The 25,488-nt window shown below is 31.0% G+C and overlaps 1 protein-coding gene across 2 annotated transcripts in view; it reads left to right on the forward strand.

Moving 5' to 3' along the window:
* Positions 1–25,488, forward strand: part of arid5b (AT-rich interaction domain 5B) — a 255,016-nt gene that overhangs the window by 169,296 nt on the left and 60,232 nt on the right. For both annotated transcript variants that reach the window (XR_012387838.1, XM_073918238.1), the window contains exons 5-7: positions 2,941–3,056; positions 8,684–8,891; positions 21,495–21,547. Coding sequence is in view for 1 of the 2 variants with exons in the window: in XM_073918238.1 (XP_073774339.1) it covers positions 2,941–3,056; positions 8,684–8,891; positions 21,495–21,547 (377 nt within the window). In the remaining variant the exon portion in view is untranslated. The remainder of the gene's footprint in view (positions 1–2,940; positions 3,057–8,683; positions 8,892–21,494; positions 21,548–25,488) is intronic.

The raw sequence follows: 25,488 nt of genomic DNA on the forward strand, positions 1-25,488 counted from the left end.
TATTTCTAAATTTTATGTTATTTTTTTTATAAAATCACCTTATTGGTCGCTTTTAATTTCATTTTGATGATCACACAATAGAAAACTTATATATATTTATTTATTATATATTTATATTTATATATTTATTTATTTATATATATATATAACTTATATATATTTATATATATATATATATATATATATATATATATATATATATATATATATATATATATATATATATATATATATATATATATATATATATATATATATATTTAGCAATAAATCAACACACTAGAATGATTTATGTATTCAGTTACATTTTTTTAAAGGCTTTTGAGTCAGTGTCTTTCTTTCTTTTTTGGTATTGAAATTATAGAAATTAATACTTTTATTTAGAAAGGATTTTAAATAAATCCAAGTCCCCAATAAAGAAATTTATTCATCAAAGAAAGCTGAAAAATTCTTCTTAGCTGCTTTAAGCAAAGTAATAATAATAAAAAATTCTGAATATTGGAATGCCTTTGAAAGGTTATTTATGCAACCATAGACATGTTAAGTGTGAAGAGCTTAAAGCCATAAAAAAAAAAAAATAAAAACTGATCTTCAAAAATCAGTGGCAAATTGAAGCCTTTAGGATTAAATAAAACAAATGATCAAATACTGACCGAATTTTACATTTTTTTTTACATTTTGGGGTTTAATTTTATTCCCCAATAATCGCTGTTATGTTAAACGGCAATCTCGATGTATTAAGCATTTCATTCATTGGGCCTTCAGGTTACGTTTGAGTTTTCCAGTGCTTGACACATCCTGTCATGCCGAGAATTGCTTTACCATTACCACGGTGTGTTATCCAGCAGTCCTGCTCGGAGCTATGATATGATGATGAAAATGATTCGGAGATGATCAAGAACGCCTGTAAGAGTGATAGACAGCATTTTGACCTTGTCTCAGGATAATTAAGTCCTGAGTGCCATTCAGTGTTAAAAAAAAGTATCCTGGATAAAGGAGGATGATGTATCATTTAAAGCAATGCAAGTCAGCGGAATGCACTTTGTCAAGCAGCCAATTGGTAGAATGTGAGCTGAAGTGTGTCTGTACTGGTTTTAGTGGTTTACAAGGACAGAGATTACAACATTGAGTTGGTTTTTGAGGACGTGCCTTATGTCCTAGTAATTCAAAATGCAAAATTTTACATGGACATCAGTATTCTAAGTATTTGCCTTAATCTGAATACAACAATAATACAATTAGGATGTTTACATGAGTAGCTTTCTGAATGTTCCTTTCATGTTCCTGTTTTACATGTTATAGTATAGTTCGATTAACGTCACTACGTCACCACTTGACACTAGTTTCCTCCGGCGTTTTACACAACATCTGTTTGTGTTCGTCATGGCCCCATATGTGATTTTGGCCTTTTCGTTTTTTAATTTCGTGACAAGTTCAAGTACAAATTCTTAAGCAACTGGCCACCTCTGCAGTTAGATACTATTGGGTTTCATTCACTAACTTTTCATTCGATAAACACAGAGGGACTCGATAAGGCATCGTCATTGTTTCCTGCTCGCACCAAAATCCGCTCTCTTGCTTAAAGCCATTGTCATTTGTTTGTTGTCAAACGACTGACAACTGCCGTGCAGGTGTCCCGTTAACATGCCTGTGCTATATGACAGCTGTTTAAGTCCTGGTGTATGAGATTTAAGGTTGCGCGACTCGCATTGACTGATGGAAATCCAATCCACCTTCTTACACGAGAACACAGATCCAATTCATATCGGATAAATTTCCAAATATGAACAAGGTCTGAATCAGATTTGAGTAAATCGGAATCCATGTGATTTGTTTCTTGCTTACACGTACATGGACCATATCCGATCTGTGCCACTTATGAGAAAAAAAAAACGGAATTGAGTCACTTGAACAGTCTAGTATAAATGCGGCCTACATGTCTCCACTGCACTTCAGTAATGCGATAAATAGGAATACTCCACATCTCTTAATTTGACTTCGGGTTAGTTTGATTATGACTTTAGTTCCTTTAGGGCAATTAAAAACATGGTAGTTAACATTGCAGTGTTGTAGTGCATTAAGCAGATGTCAGTGGTGTTTATTGCAACTCAGGCTCATTCTGGAAACGTAGCCCCGCGACGTTTCTGGAGACCGCGATTTACGTGGCCGGAGGTACGGAGGGACGACCGGGATCGAGTCCGGGGAAGAGCGGTTCCAGAAATCAGGTAAGATGAAAAACAGAATCCAAAAAATAAGGGCGAGAACGCGGCGAGATCCGAAAACGTGGTCAAAATCAAAGACAAGGGCTTTTGCTTTTTTTTGTTCTGGACAGCTTTTCGGACGGACGGTCGCTTCACAGCGGCCTCCGGCGGCTTTTCACGTGAGAACAGTGTGGGTACGAACGGCGCGCGCTCCCAAGAGGCGTTCGAGATGCGAAAAAGCGCGCACAGCGGCCTCTCGCGGATCCGCGAAAACATAAACTGCTCGAATATGTACCTCCCGGGATGTATTTCACGGTCTGCAGAAAAGTCCGCGGGGCTACGTTTCCACAATGAGCCCGGGTTGGTTTATTAACCCTATTCTGCAATGTGAAACTGCACTAGTTTTTGCGATTGTTTTTGAACTTTCAATTCAGTTGCCTTTATAGTATGGGAGAAATGACTATGAATAATAATCTGCAGAAAACGGTCAAACTACTTGCTCTACAAACAAGCATATTCATGACTATACATACAAAGTAGAATAACACAATAAGGAAATATCACTTTGCAACAGCAAGCAGCGTAACACACTGTTTTTACAGTCTAGAAATCAATGAAAGTGAATGAGACCGGAAGCCTCTAGCCAAAAAGATTCTAATGGCTGCGTCAGACTGTACGTGAGGAGTAAGGTCAATAGGCTGTCAGTAAATGTCTGTAACTGGTCTTCTTCTGTCCACAGCACCCAATCTGAAGGGTCGACCCCGGAAGAAGAAGCTCTCCATCTCTCAGCGCAGAGACTCACAGAGCGGCGGTGCCAGAGAGAGCAACGGTGTGGAGGGCAAGACTCTTGTCAAGGTACAGTTAGACTGGAAGAACGCATTAAACACAATTCTGGATTATACAGGGAAATGCACTGGGGGAAAATGATATATAATGCCAGAAGCAGACTTTCGACTGCCATCATGAGGTCTGTTTTTTTTTTTTTCCGGAAGGATGACAAGAAGAGACAAGAATTTCCTGGAATGCGCACACACACACACACACACACACTGATCTGTAGAAACTATCCAGATCAGCAAGTCATGGAATGGCTAGTATTATAAATATTTATTATTGTGGCTCAAATATATATATATAGAAAAATGGAAAGCACACACACACACACACACCCTACCGCACATAAAAATTTTGTGTGAAATACACAATTTTTAATTACAGAATAATAAAAACACTATAAAACACTATAACAAGAAATTGATATATATATATATATATATATATATATATATATATATATATATATATATATATATATATATATATCTGTAATTATATTATTATACTGTATGATATTATTTTATCAATTAATGTTGTACATTTTCTAGATTAACTTAATAAAATAAGCTAATTTCTGATATAAAAGTGTGTTGTTAATTATAATATTTAGATTTAATTGTTGTAAAAATATATATAATTATATAATTAGATTGTATTATTTATCAATTTATCAAACATTTTCTGATATAAATGTTTATTGTCATTTATAATAATCTCTATTGGATTGAGGTCTGGTGACTGTGGAGGCCAGTTGAGTACAGTGTACTCATTGTCATGTTCAAGAAACCAGTCTGAGATGATTCATGCTTTATTAAAAGGGAGCGTTATCCTGCTGGAAGTAACCATCAGAAGATGAGTATACTGTGGTCATAAAGAGATGGACATGGTCAGCAACAATACTTAGGTTGGCTGTGGCATTGACAAGATGCTCAATTGGTACTAATGGGCCAAAGTGTGCCAAGAAAATATCCCCCACTCCATTACACCACCAGCAGCAGCCTGAACCGTTGATACAAGGCACTCAGGATGGATCCAAGCTTTTATGTTGTTGATGCCAAATTCTGACCCTACCAACCGAATGTCTCAGCAGAAATCGATACTCATCAGACCAGGCAACATTTTTCCAATTTTCTATTGTCCAATTTTGGTGAGCCTGCGAATTGTAGCTTCAGTTTTCTGTTCTTGGCTGATAGGAGTGTCACCCAGTGTGGTCTTCTGCTGCTGTAGCCCATCCACAACAAATTGTCTGATATAAAAGTTATATAAATTAGTAAAATATATGTTCATATACTGTTTTAGTAGTTTTAGTAGAAAAACAGGATGCTTGATTTATTTGAAACTTTACACAACTACCTATATAAATTTATATATCAAATACTCCATTAGATTATCTCTGCAGATCATTTCAAAGTAACATTCATTCATTCATTCATTCCTTCATTCATTTTTCTTGTCGGCTTAGTCCCTTTATTAATCCGGGGTCGCCACAGTGGAATGAACCGCCAACTTATCCAGCAGGTTTTTACACAATGGATGCGCTTCCAGCCGCAACCCATCTCTGGGAAAAGTAACATTATATTTAAATTTTATACAATACTGATACTGAGTTTTAGTTAGTCTCCATATCAGTCCATCAGTCTGAAGTGTTTCCCTCCTCTTCCTCTTGTTTTGACCTTCAGTGTTTCTGTTCTTCAGATTCCTATGTTTGACTAATGGTCTAGCAATTGTTTTTCCTCTTGTTATTTTATCAACCTCTGGCCTCGCATGTCATTTCCTGTCCATTCTTTTCCTAGCATGAGGGCAGTGTTTTATGATTTTTTTCTGGTCAGGATGAATATTTGTACAGCAGAACAGCAGCTAATTCACTCCAGCTTTGTTGAGAACCTTCAAAACATGTGGTGATCTGAATCGGATTGGCCTTAATGTCTTAATTTATTTATTTTTGTTGGCACTGCTATTTAAAAAGAGTTACAAAAAGATACAAAAAGATAGTTTGCTGGTAGATTTATTACATTAAGAATTGCCTATTTTATTTTTTTTTACTGAATTGTGAGTTTTCTGTCATGTATAAATATGCAAATGAGGCTGAATTTAGTTTGCATGCACTAATAAATAACTTTTATTGAATTTAATGAATTTTACATACATTTCTAATGTAATTAACATTGATGAACATTGAACATATGAACATTGGATAAATTTGGTTTTTTTTTTTAAAAAAGTTGGCTTCATTTGATTATTTTTATTCTATTTTATTCTATTTTCATTTTATTTATTTAAAATGAATTTAAAATATAAATGTATATTTTATTTATTTATATGTATATATTTGATAACTTTTATTCTATTCTTATTTCTGCATATTCTATTTTATTCTAAAATTAATTCAAAATATGTATTAATTAACATGCACCAATGAATAAGTTTTGATTATTAATTTAATTAACTTTACATACATTTCTACTGTAATTAATATGAACATTAGATGAATTTAAGTTCAAAACTCTTGCATTTTTTAAGCAGTTGGTTTTATTTTATTAATATTATTGTATTTTTATTTCCATCTATTCTGTTTTACTTTAGAATTAATTTCATATAAGAATTAACATGCACTAATTAATAACTAAATAATAGTTATTTAATTCATTTTACATACATGTTTACTACAATTAATATAAACATTAGATAAAATTAAGTTCAAAATTCCTGCTTTTTTAAACTGTTGGTTTGATTGAATTAGTTTTATTTTATTTTATTCTAAAATTAATTTCAAATATATATTCTTTAACATGCACAAATACGTTTACAGACAATTCTATTGTAATTAATATGATTATTAGATAAATTTAAGTAAAAAAAATCTAGCTTTTTTAATATGCGTTTTATTTAGTTCTTTTTATTCCATTTTATTTCTATCTGTTCTGTTTATTCTAAAATTAATTAACAATAAAGATTTATTAACATGCACTAATGAATAACATTTAATTAATAAATTTATTAACTTTACATAAATTTCTACTGCAATTAATATTAACATTGGTTGAATTTAAGTTCAAAATTCTTGCTTTTTTTAACAGTTTGGTTCATTTAATTATTTTTATTTCTATCTATTCTATTTTATTCTAAAGTTTGTTTTAAAATATGTATTAATTATCATGCACTAATAAATAACTTTAAATTTAAAGACTTTTAATACATTTCTACTATAATTAATATGAATATTGGATGAATTTAAGTTCAAAGTCCTTTCTTTTTGTAAACATTTCATTATTTGTATTCTATTTGAATAAATTAATAATTTAATAATTAACGTAAAATATATATTTTTAATTAATACTAACATTTAATATTAATAAATATCAACATTTACAGAATATATTTAAATGATTTTACAAAAGAGAGTTTTGTAATTTTAGCATTTCAGAAAATACTGCAAAAAGCCAGGAAAAATAAAATAAAATCTAGAATAAAATGTTTTATGTAATCAGGCAAATTATGCATGGACACATCCCTCTTTAAATCTTCAGAATAAGCAGTTATGGACAATTATACACAGAAAAAAAGAAACTCTTTTGACAAAATAAGCTTTAAAAATAAATATAGAAATTTGTGTATGTGTGTGAACTCAAGTGTGTATGGGTGTTTTCCAGTACTGGGTTGCTGCTGGAAGGGCTTCCGCTCTGTCAAACATACACTCAAAGAAATATTTATTTTTGCTTGTTCAAACTACTTATTTAAAATAAGCTCAATAAACGCAATTCTTGAGATTTCATTGGGACAGCTTAATGCTTTTATGTCCAATCCACATAGTGTTAAGTTATCTTAATCGATTTGTGTTGGGACAACATGAATGAATTGTGATATTGGATAAGTTGGCGGTTCAACTCGCTGTGGCGACCTCTGATAAATAAAAGGAAAATTAATGAAGGAATTTAAATCTACAGAAAATATTATAAGGTGTGATAAAAGTACCACCTAATATGTGAAGAGGATTTCAATTCAGAGAGTTGTGATTCTCTATTCAACACCATTGGGGTCTAAATCTTTGAAATAGAATAGACCTCATATAATAAATGTAAAAGAAATGTATTAAAAACAAAGGCTTTTGTTCTGTAATGACTCCCATATGTTAGCGAGCACGTATATACTTAAAAAAAAAAACATGTTGTACTGCTTCTAGGGAGTTTTTAATTGATGTCAACATAACCTAATGCTTCAGAATTTCATTCTTTGTATTGGTTCACATATTTCGCCGGCCTTGATAACTCGTTTTGGAAAATAAATGCTCTTGATTATCGGGAACAGATGGCTAAACAGACGTGTGTGGGCCAGCGATGACTGCAGTGTGTGACAGCGTGACACTGTAAAACTGACTCCAGAACAGCTCTTAGACGCTCAATCCTGGGTCAGAACATCTATTTTAAGTGTCCGAGAGCTCGCAGTGGTGTTCAGGAGATTCACAGTATCTATTTTTACGCCACATCATTTCTAACTGAACTGAAAACAAATCAGTATGTAAACCAGCTGCTGGGTTACACGACAGTGTTTTATCGGTTTGTGTATTTGTTTGTATTTTCGTTAGTTTTTTCATTGTTGTTTAAAGATTGACAGGAGTAAAGAATAAATAAATAAATAAATAAATAAAATAAATAATCTATAAACAGTTGAAGTCAGAATTATTAGCCCCCCTGTTTACTTTTTCCCCAATTTCTGTTTAACAGAGAGCAGATTTTTTCAACACATTTCTAAACATAATTGTTTTAATTAACTCATTTAATTTAACTCATTTCTAATAACTGATTTATTTTATCTTTGCCATGATGGCAGTACATAATATTTTAGTAGATATTTTTCGACTATCGAAACAAAAAATAGCTTAAAGGGGCTAATAATTTTGACCTCAAAATGTTGTTTAAAAAATTAAAAACTGCTTTTGTTCTAGCCTAAATAAAACAAATAAGACTTTCTTTGGAAGAAAAATATTATCAGACATACTGTGAACATTTCCTTGCTCTGTTAAACATAATTTCGTTATTATTGTTCATTTATTCGTTTGCTGGAAATTAGAACTAAATTTAGAAATAGTTTTGAAACAAATATTTTCGCTTAACAAACAAAATTAAATATGTAGGCTGATGGATGTCTTTAGTGGATTGTGTACAACACTGTTTTCTTATCCACGAAAGTAAAGGAGTAAAGAGTAAAAGTAAAGAGAAAGTAAAAAGACTGAATGGAGGAGGCTCATTCTTTATCCGCGCACTGCAGATGGTCTGTTTAACTGTTTTCTCTGCAGTAAAGTGTCCAGTTTTCGCCATGTAAATAGCAAACGTGCCAAGGTGTGACGCAACTGACCCTTAAAAGAAATGGGATATGAGACTCTAATTGGTTCAATGCATGTTATACATAAAACACACCTATTACTCATTAAGAGAATAAGCACAACCCTGTTAGACCATGTGCCAGGGTGCAAAGCGAATTTTTCCCAGATTGTTAAAATAGAGCCCCTTGTCTTTTACCATTACTTTGATGCATATAATAAAAATCTAGTAAAGTAGACCAGAAATTATCCATGACAAAACTTGCATGCTTTTCAAAAACTGAAATAATATTGAATTATCTGAAATATTTGCTGTGTTGATGTCTAGATGAGAGCGGACTCGAAATCAGGAGTATCGAAGCCCAGAAACCCCAGCACTGGCAGTTGTAAACGAGTGCAGTCCGAGAACAAACCCAAGGGGGACGGGGGAGATGAGTGCCGGACAGATGAGCAGGCCTTCCTGGTGGCACTCTATAAATACATGAAGGAGAGGAAAACTCCAATCGAGAGGATACCATACCTGGGCTTTAAACAGAGTGAGTACTGCTCCTTCACCTCCATAACAGCTCAAGCACTACTTTTGTCAACAGCCTCAGAGTCCAATTGAACAAATATGTGTGTACCACTTTACAGCCACTTACTTGTCCAGGAGGAAATGAAAGTCAAGCATGTTGGAAATATCTTATGGTGAACAAAACCTGCAAAAACAGTCAATCAATCAATAAATAAATAAATAAGCAAATAAATAAATATATATGTTCACAAATTCCTGCATAAATAAACAAATTAACAAATCCCTGCATGAATAAAACAATACATAAATAAATAAAGAAATAAATACACATATTTCTGCATGAATAACACAATAAATAAATAAATAAATAAATAAATATGCAAATAAATATATATGTAAATCCACAAATTCCTTTATTAATAAATTCACAAATTTCTACATACATAAAACATTACATAAATAAATAAATAAATACACATATTCCTGCATGAATAACACAATAAATAAATAAATAAATAAGCAAATAAATATATATGTAAATCCACAAATTCCTGTATGAATACGATCACAAATTCCTGCATGAATAAAACAATAAATAATTAAATAAATAAATAATAAATATAAATAATTAAATAAATAATTAAATAAATCTAAAGATTCCTGCATGAATACACCAATAAATAAATAAATTTGCAAATAAACAAATATATTAATCCACACATTTCTGCATAAAGAAATAACTAGATAAATAAATCCACAAATTAAAGTGTGAATAAATAAATAAATCCACAAATTTTTGCATAAATAAAACAATAAATAAATACGCAAATGAATAAATATATGAATCCACAAATTCCTGCAAAAATATATAAACAAACAAGTAAATCCACAAATTCCTGGATGAATAAAACAATAAATAAATAAATAGTCAAATAAATAAATAAATAAATCCACAAATTCCTGCATAAGTAAATGTATAGATAATTAATGTTGCGGGCAGATTAATCATTTAATAAATTGTAAAACTTGATTGTTCTGTGTTTACTTTTCCTCAGCTGCTAATAATAACGTATCTATCAACGCGGTCAAAAAAAAATCTAACGATCAACCAATGATGGCATAAAGAACAACTTCCTAAAGAAAAGTTATGTTGAAACAATACAAATAGCATTTGCCTGTATTTGCTTGTATTGTAAGAAATAGCTAGTTTGATTTTTTTTATGATAAAAGTCTTAAATTTGGCTTTGTGAAACCTGCAGAAACCCTGTATTAATCTTTCAGAAAGGAAATTAGATTAACTAATACCGTAATATATTGCCTTGCTTACAGTACCACAGTATAGTGCAATATGACAAATGTATATAAATATATATCACTAGTAAATATATATATATATATATATATATATATATATATATATATATATATATATATATATATATATATATATATATATATATATATATTTATCACTAGACTCTTGCCAATGCAAAGCCCTAATAAAGTGCCATTAATGGTGCTAACAAACTTTATGTGTCACAGAAGGACATTAGTATTAGGGTGAGAAAACTGACAAATTCCTCATTTGCGAATGTGCTTTTCCTTTGAGACTGTGTCCATCTAGCTCACACTAAACCCCCTGCAGTGCTCACAGCAAACCAAAAAAGGGAAAAAAACTCGTAATTTATGTTTCAAAGTCGCAAAGTAGGTCAACATAAGTTATAAATTGTATAAATACAATTATTTCCAGGCAGCTCGGCTGGTCTCTTTAATGCAATGCATCCAGCTCTGACCTGCTGTACACAGTGCGGATAAACAAGCAGCTTAACACACAGCTCATAAACAAAGTATGCAAGCAATCTGTTACTATTCGAATGCGGAAAGCAGAGATTTTCAAAATCATAATGTTTCCCCTTGACTTTCAACACTGAATTTCAAGCATTTCAAACAATGCATTACCATATAGAAATATGCACAAGGCATATTCGGCCTGAATATTTTAGTCTATAAATTCATGACTACACACATTGCTAAATAATAACTCTGCTTTAAAATATACTGAGCAAAATTACTGTATGTTTTGGTTTAGGATTAGTATGAGTTTTTTTACAGCATGTAATAGTTCTAGGCAAAAATTTATATTTATTAATCACATCCAAAATAAAAGTTTGTTTTGACATAAAGGGCTCTATTTTGACGGTCCATGCGCAAAGCGCAGGGCGCAAACGCATTCAGGGCGTGTCAGAATCCACTTTTGCTAATTTAAGGACGGACAAATCCGCTTTGCGCCGTGGCGCATGGTCTAAAAGGGTTGAGTTTTTTTTCTTAATGAGTTATAGGTGTGTTTTGAGAATAAACCAATCAGAGTCTCATCTCCCATTCCCTTTAAGAGCCAATTGTGTCGCGCCATAAGCGCATTTGCTATTTACATGACAGAAAGTAAGTGTAAGTGGAAAAACTGAGCATTTCACTAGCAAAAAAACAGTTAAACAGAGCATCTGCAGCGTGAGAATGAGAGATAAATGATCTACTTTCACTTTCGCTCTTGTGGATAGGGAAACGTGTTTTACGGACAGACATCAATTAGCCTATAAATAATTAATTTCGTTTGTTAATCGCAAAGATTTGTTTCAAAACTATTTCTAAATTCAGTTCTAATTTCCAGCAAATTAATAAATGAACAACAATAACGAAGTGTGCTCAAAAAACTGTTATATCCTAATACACATGCTGTGCCCCATATGTAGGGCCACACGGCAGATTTCTGCAGATTTTTAGCCCATTATTAATTCTGTTTATTTACTTGAGTAAATGTGTAAATCTGAATTTGTTCAGTTTTTATTCAGTAATTTATTACTTTTTATTTAGTATATTAAGGTTTTAGTTATGATACTCCGCTGGATACTCCAAAAATAATTCCGCAGAAATCCGCAGATTTTTACCAAAATTCTCAGCAGAAATAGCAAAAAATGTCCGCAGATTCCGTCTGGCCCTGCCCATATGGTCTAAAACCTGACAGGTGGGCAAATATAAGCTTGTTTTTAATAAAACAAATATAAATAGCATATAATAAACAATACTGCTAATAATAATAACATCATACAAAAGCAAATTGAATGAACTGAAAAAGCCTCCCGAGATGAAGAAGGCATGAAGGCAGTGGTTTTTAAATTTATGTAGGCTAGAAAATAATGTTTTGTAATATTTTAATCTTTTATATTTGTATCCTATATATATCCTTATTATATCCTATCTATATCCTTAACATTTTACTTCTTTTTCATAATGATATGTATAATTGCGTATTGCTCTACATCTTGTGTGTATTAAGTAGCCACTCTGCGCCGGACAATAGACCGACTTTGTTCTGGTCTAATGAACAGACTATTATAGTTTCTCAAAATAGCAACGCGCCAAAACACGCCTGCTTTTTTAGACCAGAACGCCTATGGGCGCACATATGAGCGCAAATGCATTTGCTATTTAAAAAGTGTGGCGCAAAATGTCAAAACGACTCTTGCGCCAAGGTGAAACTAGCAAATAACAATTGCGTCGCGCCTTGAGCCACATAGCGCCGAGTGTATGACAGGGCCCAAAGTGTGTGTACGCTATATATTTGTTATGTATATATAAATACATACAGGCATGCATATGAAAACAAGTTTTGTTTACACTCAGGCTGTATCCGAAACCGCCAACTACTCAGTAGGTACTGCATTTGAATTTAAACGTACTTCTCGGCCGAAAAGTACGTTCTATACAGTATGAACGCGTATGAGTGGAATTCGGACGTACTGTACTACATCCGCCATTTTGTCATGGTCACGTGACCTACCTGCGTCAATTGCGTCACTTTACTCCTATTCATGAATTCGCTCGTGGGGCATCAAGGGATAGCGCAGCGTGCATGGGATGCGGACTCCAGAATCTCGCCGGAAGTAGTAAGTCATCCGGGTACTTTTCGCATACTGATTTTCGAATTCTATAAATTCGGACATACTACTCAGCTCACATACTGATTTAAGCGTTCTAAATAGTATGGAAGTATGCGGTTTCGGACCTTAGATATCAAATATATACTGTATATGTATATAATACAAATTTAAATGGATTTAAATATTTAAGTAAATAAATTGTATCACATATATACTCAAACAGATATATTCACACATACAGTTGAAGTCAGGGAAAAAAAATCTTCTCTCCGTTAGATGGTAATTGGGGAAAAATAAACAGGGGAGCTAATAGTTCTGACTTCAACTCTATACCTCATGTCTTTGGATTTGTGGGGGGAACCGGAGCACTCAGATTAAACCCAAGCGAACACAGGGAGAGCATGCAAACTCCACACAGAAATGCCAAGTGACCCAGACGAGGCTCAAACCAGCGACTTTCTTGCTGTGAGGCGACAACGCTGCCTACTGCACCACCGTGCCGCCCATTGTTCATTGTTTAATCCACTTCAATTTGTTACATTAACTTAATCGATTTGTGTTGCGAAAACATGGATGAATTGTGTGGAGCTCTGGATCTTTACAGTGTAGTGTATTTTTACATTCATCTTTGCTAATGCAAGTATTGCATCATTAGCTTAGCAACATGCTAACACCAGACCTAACCTGAATTAATCTTAAGCAGGTACTAAATAAGAGCTATTCATGTGGCCTTAGAAAGAAGCTGCCTATTGCCAGTCAAGCACTCCATTAGGTTTTGTAATAAACGTGTTAAGCGACTGAAAGCCTGTTATTGGGGTTTTATATAGAAGGGCAATTTACTGTTATCATGATCACATAAGGCCATATTTGACCTGCGTCAGGATGCACACATGAGTGTAGGAGTCTCTGCGTGAGATGAAATGTGCTCTGCTATGTTCTTATTCACACTAGAGACACTCGTCACTATAAAGCTTTTTTTAACCTTGTGTAGTGTGACACGCACTTCATCTGGAGGATGATTCATAATTCTATGAAAGCAGTAAAGACGTGAATCAGTCAATCTTCTCGATTAAAATTAAAATTTATTTTGGGGAAATACTGCGTCCAATTATATTTCTATGCGATTAATAATAGTAATAATAATAATAATAATAATAATAATAATAATAATAATAATAATAATAATAATAATAATAATGATATATTATTTTTATAATAATAATAAAAATAATAATAATGATTTATTATTATTATTATTATTATTAATCATAAAAATAATAATAATAAAATAGCAATAATAATGATATAATGATAAAAATGATATAATAATAATAATAATAATAATAAATCAATAATAATAATAGTATAATGCTATATCAATAATAATACAATAAATAAATGATTATAATAATAAAATAAAAATGATAATATAATAATAATAATAATGATTATATAATAATATAATTAAAAATAATAATATAATAATAATAAAGTTAATACAATTCATATATGGAAATATAATTATAAACAGTATTATATTTACAATATTGGTAATATCTATTTTATTTGCTAAAATTCTTATCATATTTCTTACAAATGTCAAAATGAAATATCGTTTTTTTTTTTATTTAATTTATAAGATATTTATTTGTTGAGAGAAATTAAAATTGGTCGAAATAACAATGTTTTCAGTTGTTGTGCTTGAAAATCTGAGCAGAAAAACCAAATATTGATTCTTCATAAAAATTAATATCAACATGTTTGAAAACCTGCCATAATATTGCTCTTCTTACTTTGCAAGCTATTAGTATTCAGCTTAAAACTGCTTTTATCCCAGCCAAACAAATAAATCAAATAATTAAGACTTTCTCCAGAAGGATTTCACAGAAGGGCTATTAATTTCTATAACTTTGACATCAACTGTATGTATTGAAATATAATTATGTATTATATATATAAAATATAGGTAATATCTATTTTATCTGTTACAATTCTGATCATTTTTCTTCCAAATGTCAAATGAAATATTGTTTGTTTGTTTTTTTTGTATTACTTGAAATTTGTACGTTATTTATTTGAAGTGAGAAATGACTATTGGTCAACATAACAGGTGTTTACAATTGTGCATAAAATCTTGTTACACCAAATATCGATTCTTCATAAAAATCAATAGAAACATGTTTGAAAACATGACAACTTTTCATTATTTATTTTAGATTCAGAGGAAATTCCATCAGTAGTTTGCAGAACAAAGCAAACTGTTTTATTTGTATATGAAACTATAGAAATTCTATTTATAAAATCTGGGTTAAATAATGTAATTGCTACAACTTTAACAATTAAAACATTTGTAATATTTACTGTAAACAGGGTTAATATCTGAACTATAAACTGATCTCACACTACTTCTGCGTCATTTGTAACTTTGTGAAACTTAATAAACATATGCAAATCATCATAGTTCATAATTTATGTTGTGTGTGTGTTTGAAATGAGATCCTGATCTTTTAATGATAAGCTGTGCACTTTTACACTGAATGCTTTAATGCAGGCTTAACAACTAGTAACTGAAAATACCTTTAATAACCTAAGAAAGCATTTAGGTGCCTCTGCAACTTCTTTATCTATCTATCTATCTATCTATCTATCTATCTATCTATCTATCTATCTATCTATCTATCTATCTATCTATCTATCTATCTATCTATCTATCTATCTATCTATCTATCTATCTATCTATCTATCTATCTATCTATCTATCTATCTATCTATCTATCTATCTATCTATCTATCTATCTATCTATCTATCTATCTATCTATCTATCTATCTATCTATCTATCTATCTATCTATATATCTGTCTGTCTATATATCTGTCTGTCTATATATCTGTCTGTCTGTCTGTCTGTCTGTCTGTCTGTCCGTTCATCTGTCAGTTGTAAGATCTACCATATTTGATATGCGTAAGGCATGTGTGTTGATCAAAGCTTATACGTGAATAAAAACCTAAATGAAATCTGTTCATCATTTGAAGAGCCGTTCTCGCTTTATGAGGCTTGAATTAAACTGCTTATTTTATATCTATTTCTTTTATAATTCATTTATGGACCTTTTGAGGTGTCTACATTTTGAATGAATGCACTCTTTAATAGAGGGACAGAAATCTCATTACAAATATTTCATTTGTGTTTCAAAATGAGCAAAAGTCTTGTACGGTTTGAATGGCAAAAGGTTGAATACATGATAGCTGACTTTATTAACCCGTTAAAGCATTTTGATAGGTAATTTTGAGATAATTATTTTATAATTAAAATGCTTTCAGAAAGGTGCTGTGAAAGAGGTGACCTTAACAGGGTTGACAGTTTTTGAGAATAATGACAAATAATGCTTATTAGAAAATCTAATACTGATGTTTTTACATGTATTTTTTTTCGCTGTAATCATGGAAATTATGAAAATCATGGTTATTATTTTCAATTTCTTATCCATTGCTTGAAAAGATCATTAAAATATTTCTAAAAGCATGCTGACAACCTTTTTAATTCTAAATATAGTATAAAATATTCTAGTATATATTTCTAGTTATTATGTAAAATATTTGTAGTTATATATCAAATATTGTAGTATATATTTCTAGTTATTATTTACAAATATTTAGAATATTTCTTAAAGCATGATATAAAAATATTTATTTATTTTAAATGCAAATATTTCTTATTATTATATATTTTTAATAAGATTTTTAAAAGAATGATCACAACCTACGTGATTTTAGTTAGAATTTAAAATATTATATATATATATATATATATATATATATATATATATATATATATATATATATATATATATATATATATATATATATATATATATATATATATATATATATATATATATATATATATATTCTAGTTATTATATAAACTATTTTAGTTATTATATAAGAAATGTTTCTAAGATTTCTAAAGAACCATTTTAATTCTAGTTATTATATAAAATATGTCTGGTTATTGTATATAAGTGATTATTGTATATAACAAAACTAGTATGTATTTCTAGTTATTATGTACATGTATTTCACAGGTTTTTAAAAGCATGATGAAAACCTTCTTAATTCTAATTATTATATGCAATTTTTTCTAGTTAGATTAAACAATTCTAGTATATTTCTAGATATATAAATTATATTAATAATATATTATATAAATATATTATATAAAATATTTCTACAATTTCTAAAATCGTGATGACAGCCTTCTTAATTTTAGTTATTATATGACAAATATATAAATTATATTGAAATATAATTCAAGTTATTACAAAATATTTCTAGTTATTATATAGAAAAAAATCCAGTATATTTCTAGTCATTAAAAATATTTCTAAGATGTTTTAAAGTATGATGACAACCTTTTTAATTTTATATAAAAACATTTCTAGAATTTCTAAAGAACCTTCGTAATTCTAGTTAAAATATCTTTTGTTATACAAAATGTAGCATATATTTTTTAGTTATTACTTAAATATATTTTTAGAATTTCTAAAAACAACATACTTAATTCTAATTATATACACAGTATGTATGTACTGTATGTATGTATGTATGTATGTATGTATGTATGTATGTATGTATATACACACACACACACACACACACACACACACACACACACACACAGAATTATTAGCCTTAATTTTTTTTTCTTTCTTTCTTTCTTTCTTTAAATATTTTACAAATGATGTTTAACAGAGCAATGAATTTTTCACAGTATGTCTGATTTATATATATATATATATATATATATATATATATATATATATATATATATATATATATATATATATATATATATATATATATATATATATATATATATTTATAAAAAAAATTATATATATATATATATATATATATATATATATATATATATATATATATATATATATATATATATATATATATATATATATAATATATATAATTTTTTTTGAGAAAGCCTTATTTGTTTTATTTTGGCTAGAATAAAACAGGTTTTAATAAAAAAAAAAATAACATTTTAAGGTTAATATTATTAGCCCCTTTAAGCAATAATATTGTTTTCGATAGTCTACAGAACAAATCATCGTTATTCAAAAACTTGCCTAATTACCCTAACCTGCCTAGTTAACGTAATTAACCAAGTTAAGCCTTTAAATGTCACTTTAAGCTGTATAGAAGGGTCTTATAAAAAATATCTAGTCCAATTTTATGTACTGTCATCATGGAAAAGATAAACTAAATCAGTTATTAGAGATGGGTTGTTAAAACTAAAATGTTTAGAAATGTGTTGAAAAATTGTTTCTCTGATAATAAAATAAACAGTGGGCTAATAATTTAGGGGGGGGGGGGGGGGGCTGATAATTCTGACTTCAACTGTATGTATATGTATATTGATTAATTATTAGAAAAAATATTTCTTATATTTCTAAAAGTATGATAACAACCTTCGCAATTCTAATTATTATATAAATATGTAAATAAATAATATTAGAAATGTAAAATATTGAGTTAACTCATCAACCAATACGTTTAACAGAATTCAAAAAAATATTACAGAAGTCAAACTAGGCAAGAATAAATGATATACCAATTGAAATAGACCAAAATATAGCAATAAAATAAAGCTGGTAAAATGCCCCTTTTAATGGTACATACAGTCCTGCAAGCTTCATAGTTTCTCTTTTATGTTTCTATGAAAGTCTGTTGCTAAGCAATATTTTTGCACATTTTTTCTCCCAACAGAATTTGTGTACAATTGCTTATGCATCAAAGAGGCAGAAAGCGGCTTTCAGGCCTGCGAGTTTAATGTCATTCAGTAGACTTAAAAACAAGTCTCCCTGTAAAGCGACAGCCCATCAGGAGGAGGCAAAAATCAATAGAGCCAGATACAAGCACAGACAAACAACACTCTGACAAACACTGTGGCTGGGTGTGTGTGTGTGTGTGTGTGTGTGTGTGTGTGTGTGTGTGTATGTGTGTGTGTGTGTGTGTGTGTGTGTGTGTGTGTGTGTGTGTGTGTGTGTGTGTGTGTGTGTGTGTGTGTGTGTGTGTGTGTGTGTGCGCGTGTGTGTGTAGCGATTGAATCTTGATTGATTAGTCCCTCAGAGTCCCTCATTCATTTCTGCTGTGCCTTATTCATAAATGTGGCACATCTCTGCTTCATTAAACTCACACACATTTATTTAGTTTCAGCTTTCTCTCTCTCTTTCTCTTTCAATTAAATGAGCTTTATTGGCATGACTTGTCAAGTATTGGCAAAGCATTGCAGATTACATAAAGAAGGAATAAAATAGTAAAGTGATTATATAATACACATTTGCATACTTAAAAACACAATTAGATATATGTAATAATATATAAATAAATATACAAATAAAAATAAAGATTAATATGATTATTAAAAAAGAATGGTGGCATAGTGGCTCAGCGGTTAGCACGGTCATCTCACAGCAAGAAGGACACTGGTTTGAGTCCTGTGTGGAGTTTGCATGTTCTTCCCGTGTTGCCATGGGTTTCCTCTGGGTGCTCCGGTTTCCCCCACAGTCCAAAGACATTCGCTATAGGTAAATTGGGTAAACAAAATTTGCTGTACTGTAAGAGTGTGTGTGAATACGAGAGTGTATGGGTGTTTCCCAGTACTGGATTGCGACTGAAAGGGCATCCGCTGCGTTAAGCTTATGCTGGAATAGTTGGCAGTTCATTCTGCTGTGGTGACCTCTGATAAATAAGGGACTAAGGAAAATGAATGAATGAATACTAAATTATTATACTAAAACTAAAACACTATCTCTAAATGATAATAATAAATATTAGTCTCTCTCTCAATTAAATGAGCTTTATTGATTTGTCAAGTATTGGCAAACATTGCAGATTATATAAACAATGAATAAAATTGTAAAGTGATTACATAATACATGTTTGCATACATAACTAATACAGTTAAAATTTTGAAACGTTAATACATACACAAATAGGAAAAAAAAATACTAATGTGACTATTAAAAAGATAATGAAAGGGCATACATTATTATTATTATTATTATTATTATTAGTATAGTAATAATAATAATAATAATAATTATTATTATTATTATTATTATTATTATTATTATTATTATTAGTGCTGTCAATCGATTAATCATGATTGATCATGTATGAAGTGAAAGTTTATATTTAGATATTGTATGTGTACTTACTGTGTATTACTTTTTGTGTAAAACTATCATCCAAAACCTTAATATTTACATATTATTGTTAATAAATAAATATGTACTATAGTAAAATATTATATTTAAAAAATCTGAATTATTAGCCCCCTGTTAATTTTTTCCCCAATTTCTGTTTAGTGGAGAGAAGATTTTTTTTTTTTTACACATTTCTAAACATAATAGTTTTAATAACTCATTTCTAATCACTGATCTGAAATCTTTTAAATATCCTTTAATAGGAAGCTATAAATGTTTTTTTTTTTTTTTTTGCACATATACATTAGATTAGTCAGTACTGAAGCCAAATCTGGAGCTCATCTAACAAAATAACTTACGGTAACGGTTTAAAAACTAATACAGCCAAATTTATAGAAAAATATTAAATTCACATTTTAAAAAGTTGAAAAAATCAAAGAAAAGAAAATGGAAATTTTTAGCTGAAATTCTGAAGTTGTATATATATATATATATATATATATATATATATATATATATATATATATATATATATATATATATATATTTAATTTTTGTGCAATAATTTTGGCAATATTTTGCTTGAATTTAATTGTATTATCTTTTCATTTCTAAATATGTTTGGTGACTAAAATATTATTTTAATAAATAAATCTGTTTAATAAATCTGTTTTGTTTAAATGCACCAAAATACACTGCCTACATTCACTGAGAAATTGATAAAAACATTTATTTTTAACTTTAAATAGAACCATTTGAATATAATATTTTGACAGCAAGAGTTATTATTAATATTAGTAATAATAATAATAATAATAATAATAATACAATTAATTAATTATTTAATCATCTAAAAAAATTATATAATTTAAACTGTACATTCAGTTGTTTCTCTCTCTCTTTCTCTGAATTTTGATTGCAGATTGTAAATTATAAAACACACATTTATTCATATATTATTGACATCATTGTGATTTTTCTTACAGCTGCTTTGATATTAAATATTTTATAAAAAGCTATACAATCAAAAACTGACTTTACTTGAATCGTATACATTAAAAAAAAGTATTTGTTTATTTGAACACGAGACAGCTTTAATATGCTTGCCTTTCACGTGTCATCCAACTATAATCTCTTAAAATTAAACTTGATTTTCCCATTTTTACTTTTGACTAAATAATGCATACCATTTAATTACTTTCAGTACATTGATGAGACTGACATAAGGTCAAGTTAAAAGCTGGGTGCGTTGCATTGTGGGTTACAGTAGTGGATACTACACATGTTTGCATGGAGTAGGTCATCCTGCTTTTCAGTGCGGTGAAAAACACTACTCACACACATCATATTATGAATAGTACAGTACAGAACAGCAGTGCACTTTTCCAAACACAGCCTATGTGAAATGTTTCCTTCTGCATCTTCCTGTGAAGCTAATCGTCATCCTTGTTATCCTTCTTACAGTAAACCTTTGGACAATGTTTCAAGCGGCCCAGAAACTTGGAGGATATGAGGTGGTGAGTGTTTACACAATTTGTTTGAAATCCATTGCCGCTGGCAAACGCACTTTTTCCTTTGGCTCTGAAACATTCCTGACAAAAAAAAAAGTTTTTTTTTCTTTTCTTCCTTTTTTTTTTCTGGCCCTACATGTAATATGTTTACTAGACCCTGGCCTGGATGCAGAACTCTCTCAGATCCACAATTGGGTTCGCTCGCAGTTGTTATAAAATCTACAAGTGGAAAACACATGTAACCCTTTTTGCGGTGGAGGAAATTGGTCAGGGTTTGTTCACTACCCATGTTGAGGCTCTTAAGGGACCATTATTGCGCAACAAGCGAACTGTGCAATAAAGGGAATTCACTTGGCAGCTTATCTGACATCTGCTCTGCTAAAGTATGGTGAAAACATTAAAGTCCTTGCAATGCGACCAGCTCTTCGATATTTTCAGCAACTCCTTCCTTCATCAGCTATTCAGAGCAAACAGGAAGCCACTTTTTTTATGTGCTCTTTTTATCTGGTGTGTTGATTCTATATACAGTATTTTTACACCCCCCTGGATTCTCTTTAGCACAGAAAAGTTTGCCGTTAAACATAACTGACATCTGTAATGAAAATCATCTCGCAGCCATGATGTCACTGGAAACGTTTACATTGCACTGAAAGATCAGATTAAAAAGTCTTCTCCTTGGGGCTCTCTGTATGTGGATTACTCTCTGAGCTGGATTAGATCATTGGCGATTTGACATGATAGTAGAAAAATATGTGCATGCAGAAATTGGACAAGAGAAATGAAATTTTAAATTATATAACAAGCATTGAATTCTTAGGGCCCTATCATACACCCAGCGCAATGTGGCGCAAGGCGCGGCGCAATACTTGTTTGCTAGTTTCAGCTTGGCGCAAGAGTCGTTTTGAGGCGTTGCGCTACGCAGTTTAAATAGCAAATGCATTAGCGCTCATATGTGCGCCCATAGGTGTTCTGGTCTAAAAAAGAAGGCTTTCTGAGGCGCACTGCTGGCGCGTTGCTATTTTGAGAAACTAAAATAGATTTTTCATTAGACCAAAACTAACCCCGTCTAAACTCCGGCGCAGTGTTGCGCCTCGCTTACACACTGCTTAATACGCACAGATAGGCACATAGGCAAAGATCTTTACATATGAAAAAAATTTAATATTAAGGATATATATATTGGATATAATAAGGATATATATAGGATATAAATATAAAGGATTAAAATATTACAAAACATATTATTTTCTAGCTTACATAAATATAAAAACCTCTGCTTTTATGCCTTCATCTCGGGAGGCTTTTTCAGTTTATTCATAACAATTTGCTTTTGTATAATGTTATTATTATTAGCAGTATTATTTATTATATCCATATTTATATTTGTTTTATTAAAAACAAGCTTAGATTTCCCCACCTGTCAGGTTTTAGACCATATGGTCACAGCATGTGTTTAAGGATATAACTCAGGTTTTTGAACACACTTCGTTATTGATGTTTGCTTGAAATTCTAACTGAATTTAGAAATAGTTTTAAAACTAATATTTGCGCTTAACAAATGCAATTAATTATTTATAGACTAATTGATGTCTGTGCGTAAAGGTTTCCCTATCCAAGAGCGAAAGTGAAAGTGATCCATTATCTCTCATTCTCACGCAGTAGATGCTCTGTTTAACAGTTTTCTGTTAAAAAACTGTTAACTGTTTGCTAGTGAAATGCTCAGTTTTTCCATTTAGACTTACTTTATGTCCTGTAAATAGAGAATGCGCTTATGGCACGACGCAGCTGGCTCTTAAAGGTAATGGGAGATGAGACTCTAATTGGTTTATTCTCAAAACACACCTATAACTCATTAAGAAAATAAACTCAACCCTTTTTGACCATGCGCCACAGCGCTAAGCGGATTTTCCCATCCGTAAACTAGCAAAAATGTGTTCTGACACGCCCTGAAAGCGTTTGCGCCCTGCACTTTGCGCTCTGCGCATGGACCGTCAATATAGAGCCCATATTATCAAATCCCTGCCCAGTTTTATTACAAATTGTGTTTTTTATATTTGTGGCTGTGAAGTTTAATAAGATATATATATATATATATATATATATATATATATATATATATATATATATATATATACACAAAGGAATAATCGTCATTGTTAATCGTGATTAAAATTTTGAGCAAAATAATCGTAATTAGCTTTTTTTCTGTTATAGTGCAGCCCTAAGTTAAACTATATAGTATAAGATAATACACACAGCTGCTTAAAGAATGCCGTTTTCACACTGTTTACAGGTAGCTCACGTGCTCAGTATACTGTATACAGAATCAGTTCAGCACGCTCACCGTGTTACATAACTGCCCCCTGCTGGCCATGTATTTCTTGTGTTTAGACCTTGTTGTGGTTTCACGCACTTTACTGCGAAGGTGTGCGATTTCTCTTTAAAACACTCGCGTGATATCAGCAGCCATATCTGTATATGGAAAATATTCATTTAAATGAGGAATTCGTGAGGGGTGTACTCATATGCCGAGCTCTGTATGCCTTACGCAGCGGGGTTAAAAAACATACTACCCCAAAGAAAATACACTCTAAAGGTAAAACCAAAATAAAGTGCTAAATTGTTGACACATGAAAGTGTAAACCAGTACAAATAGCCCACAACAAATCATAAATACCAAATCATTTCTTTTACTATGACTTTGATGTTGTTTTTCTGATAATTGAATATTAATTAGATGATGTCATTGCGCTGCTGCCTTGCCATCTGCCAATCGCTGCATTGCTGATCATGATTTGGAGGATCAATAAGTCTATCACAACAAACATAAGCACAAATCTATTCGTAAAGATTTTTTAATTTAATTCGCAAACCAAATTAGGCCAAAATCAAATGCAACTATACTCGGATCTCTCCCTCATAACACAACGGCAATGTTCAAACACACAGCAGTCCGTGGCTATTATGACGGAGGGAGTTTAGAGAAGGCAGCGGAGGCCACAGGGGCCATTCTGTTCTCATGCTGTCAAAACTGCAAACGCTTCATTAAATGCCATAGGAGAGAGCAAATGCCCTGCTGCACGAGTCAAGTTACCAAAGGAAAGCACAGCTCGCGGTCAACGGGATTTTAATTGAAGTGTTTCTACAGGCGAATGGATTGCGGTGATTAGGTCTCGGCGGACCCCAGGTCACACCGTCTTCCAGATTGTCGTGCGCATATTATACTTAGCTTGTCCCTTAATAGTTGACTAACTGTTTCTGTGGCGATGATTTAGACCCAATGATTTAAGCACGTCGTTTTTTTATCTTTGTTTTTTAATTTTTTTTGCAAATATTAACAAACATCTTAATTAAATTTATCTATAATATCATATAAAATCCTCAAATATGTGTAAGAGCATGAATCGAATAGTTTAAACAGCTCCGATGAAACCATGAAACCACACATCTTTTGGTTTAGCAGTTGAAACAGAGTGGAGTGAACAACTGTTGTCAGCTGGCTCACAAAATGAGGCGCAAACCGTGAGGATTTTATAGTTTACAAAGTTAGAATGCAAAGAAATATACTGTAGGTAATGTAATTCCCTGCTACTTTTGTTATTCATCATTTCATATACATATACCTGTTACGAACACCAAGTTTTTAATGCTCGTCTAGTAAGGGGTCAGCAACATAAAAAGGAAACGTAACTCAAAAAGTACCGTTCTCTTTAGAGACCAAAAAAAGTGTCTATCAAAATATAGTGGCAACAAAATTGATGTAACAATATTAACTCAGTCCAAATAATTAATTAAACAAACATACAAAAAAAAGCATGAAAAAGTATAGATCAACAAAGAATTGAATAAACAGCATCAACACCAGCATGGCTCCTCAGCAGCGGCTGCACAAAACACGCACAGAATTCTCAGACCTTCATCTGGGCAACAAGATACATAGAGATTCT

Source organism: Danio rerio, chromosome 12, assembly GCF_049306965.1.
Source record: "Danio rerio strain Tuebingen ecotype United States chromosome 12, GRCz12tu, whole genome shotgun sequence".
NCBI lineage: Eukaryota > Metazoa > Chordata > Actinopteri > Cypriniformes > Danionidae > Danio > Danio rerio.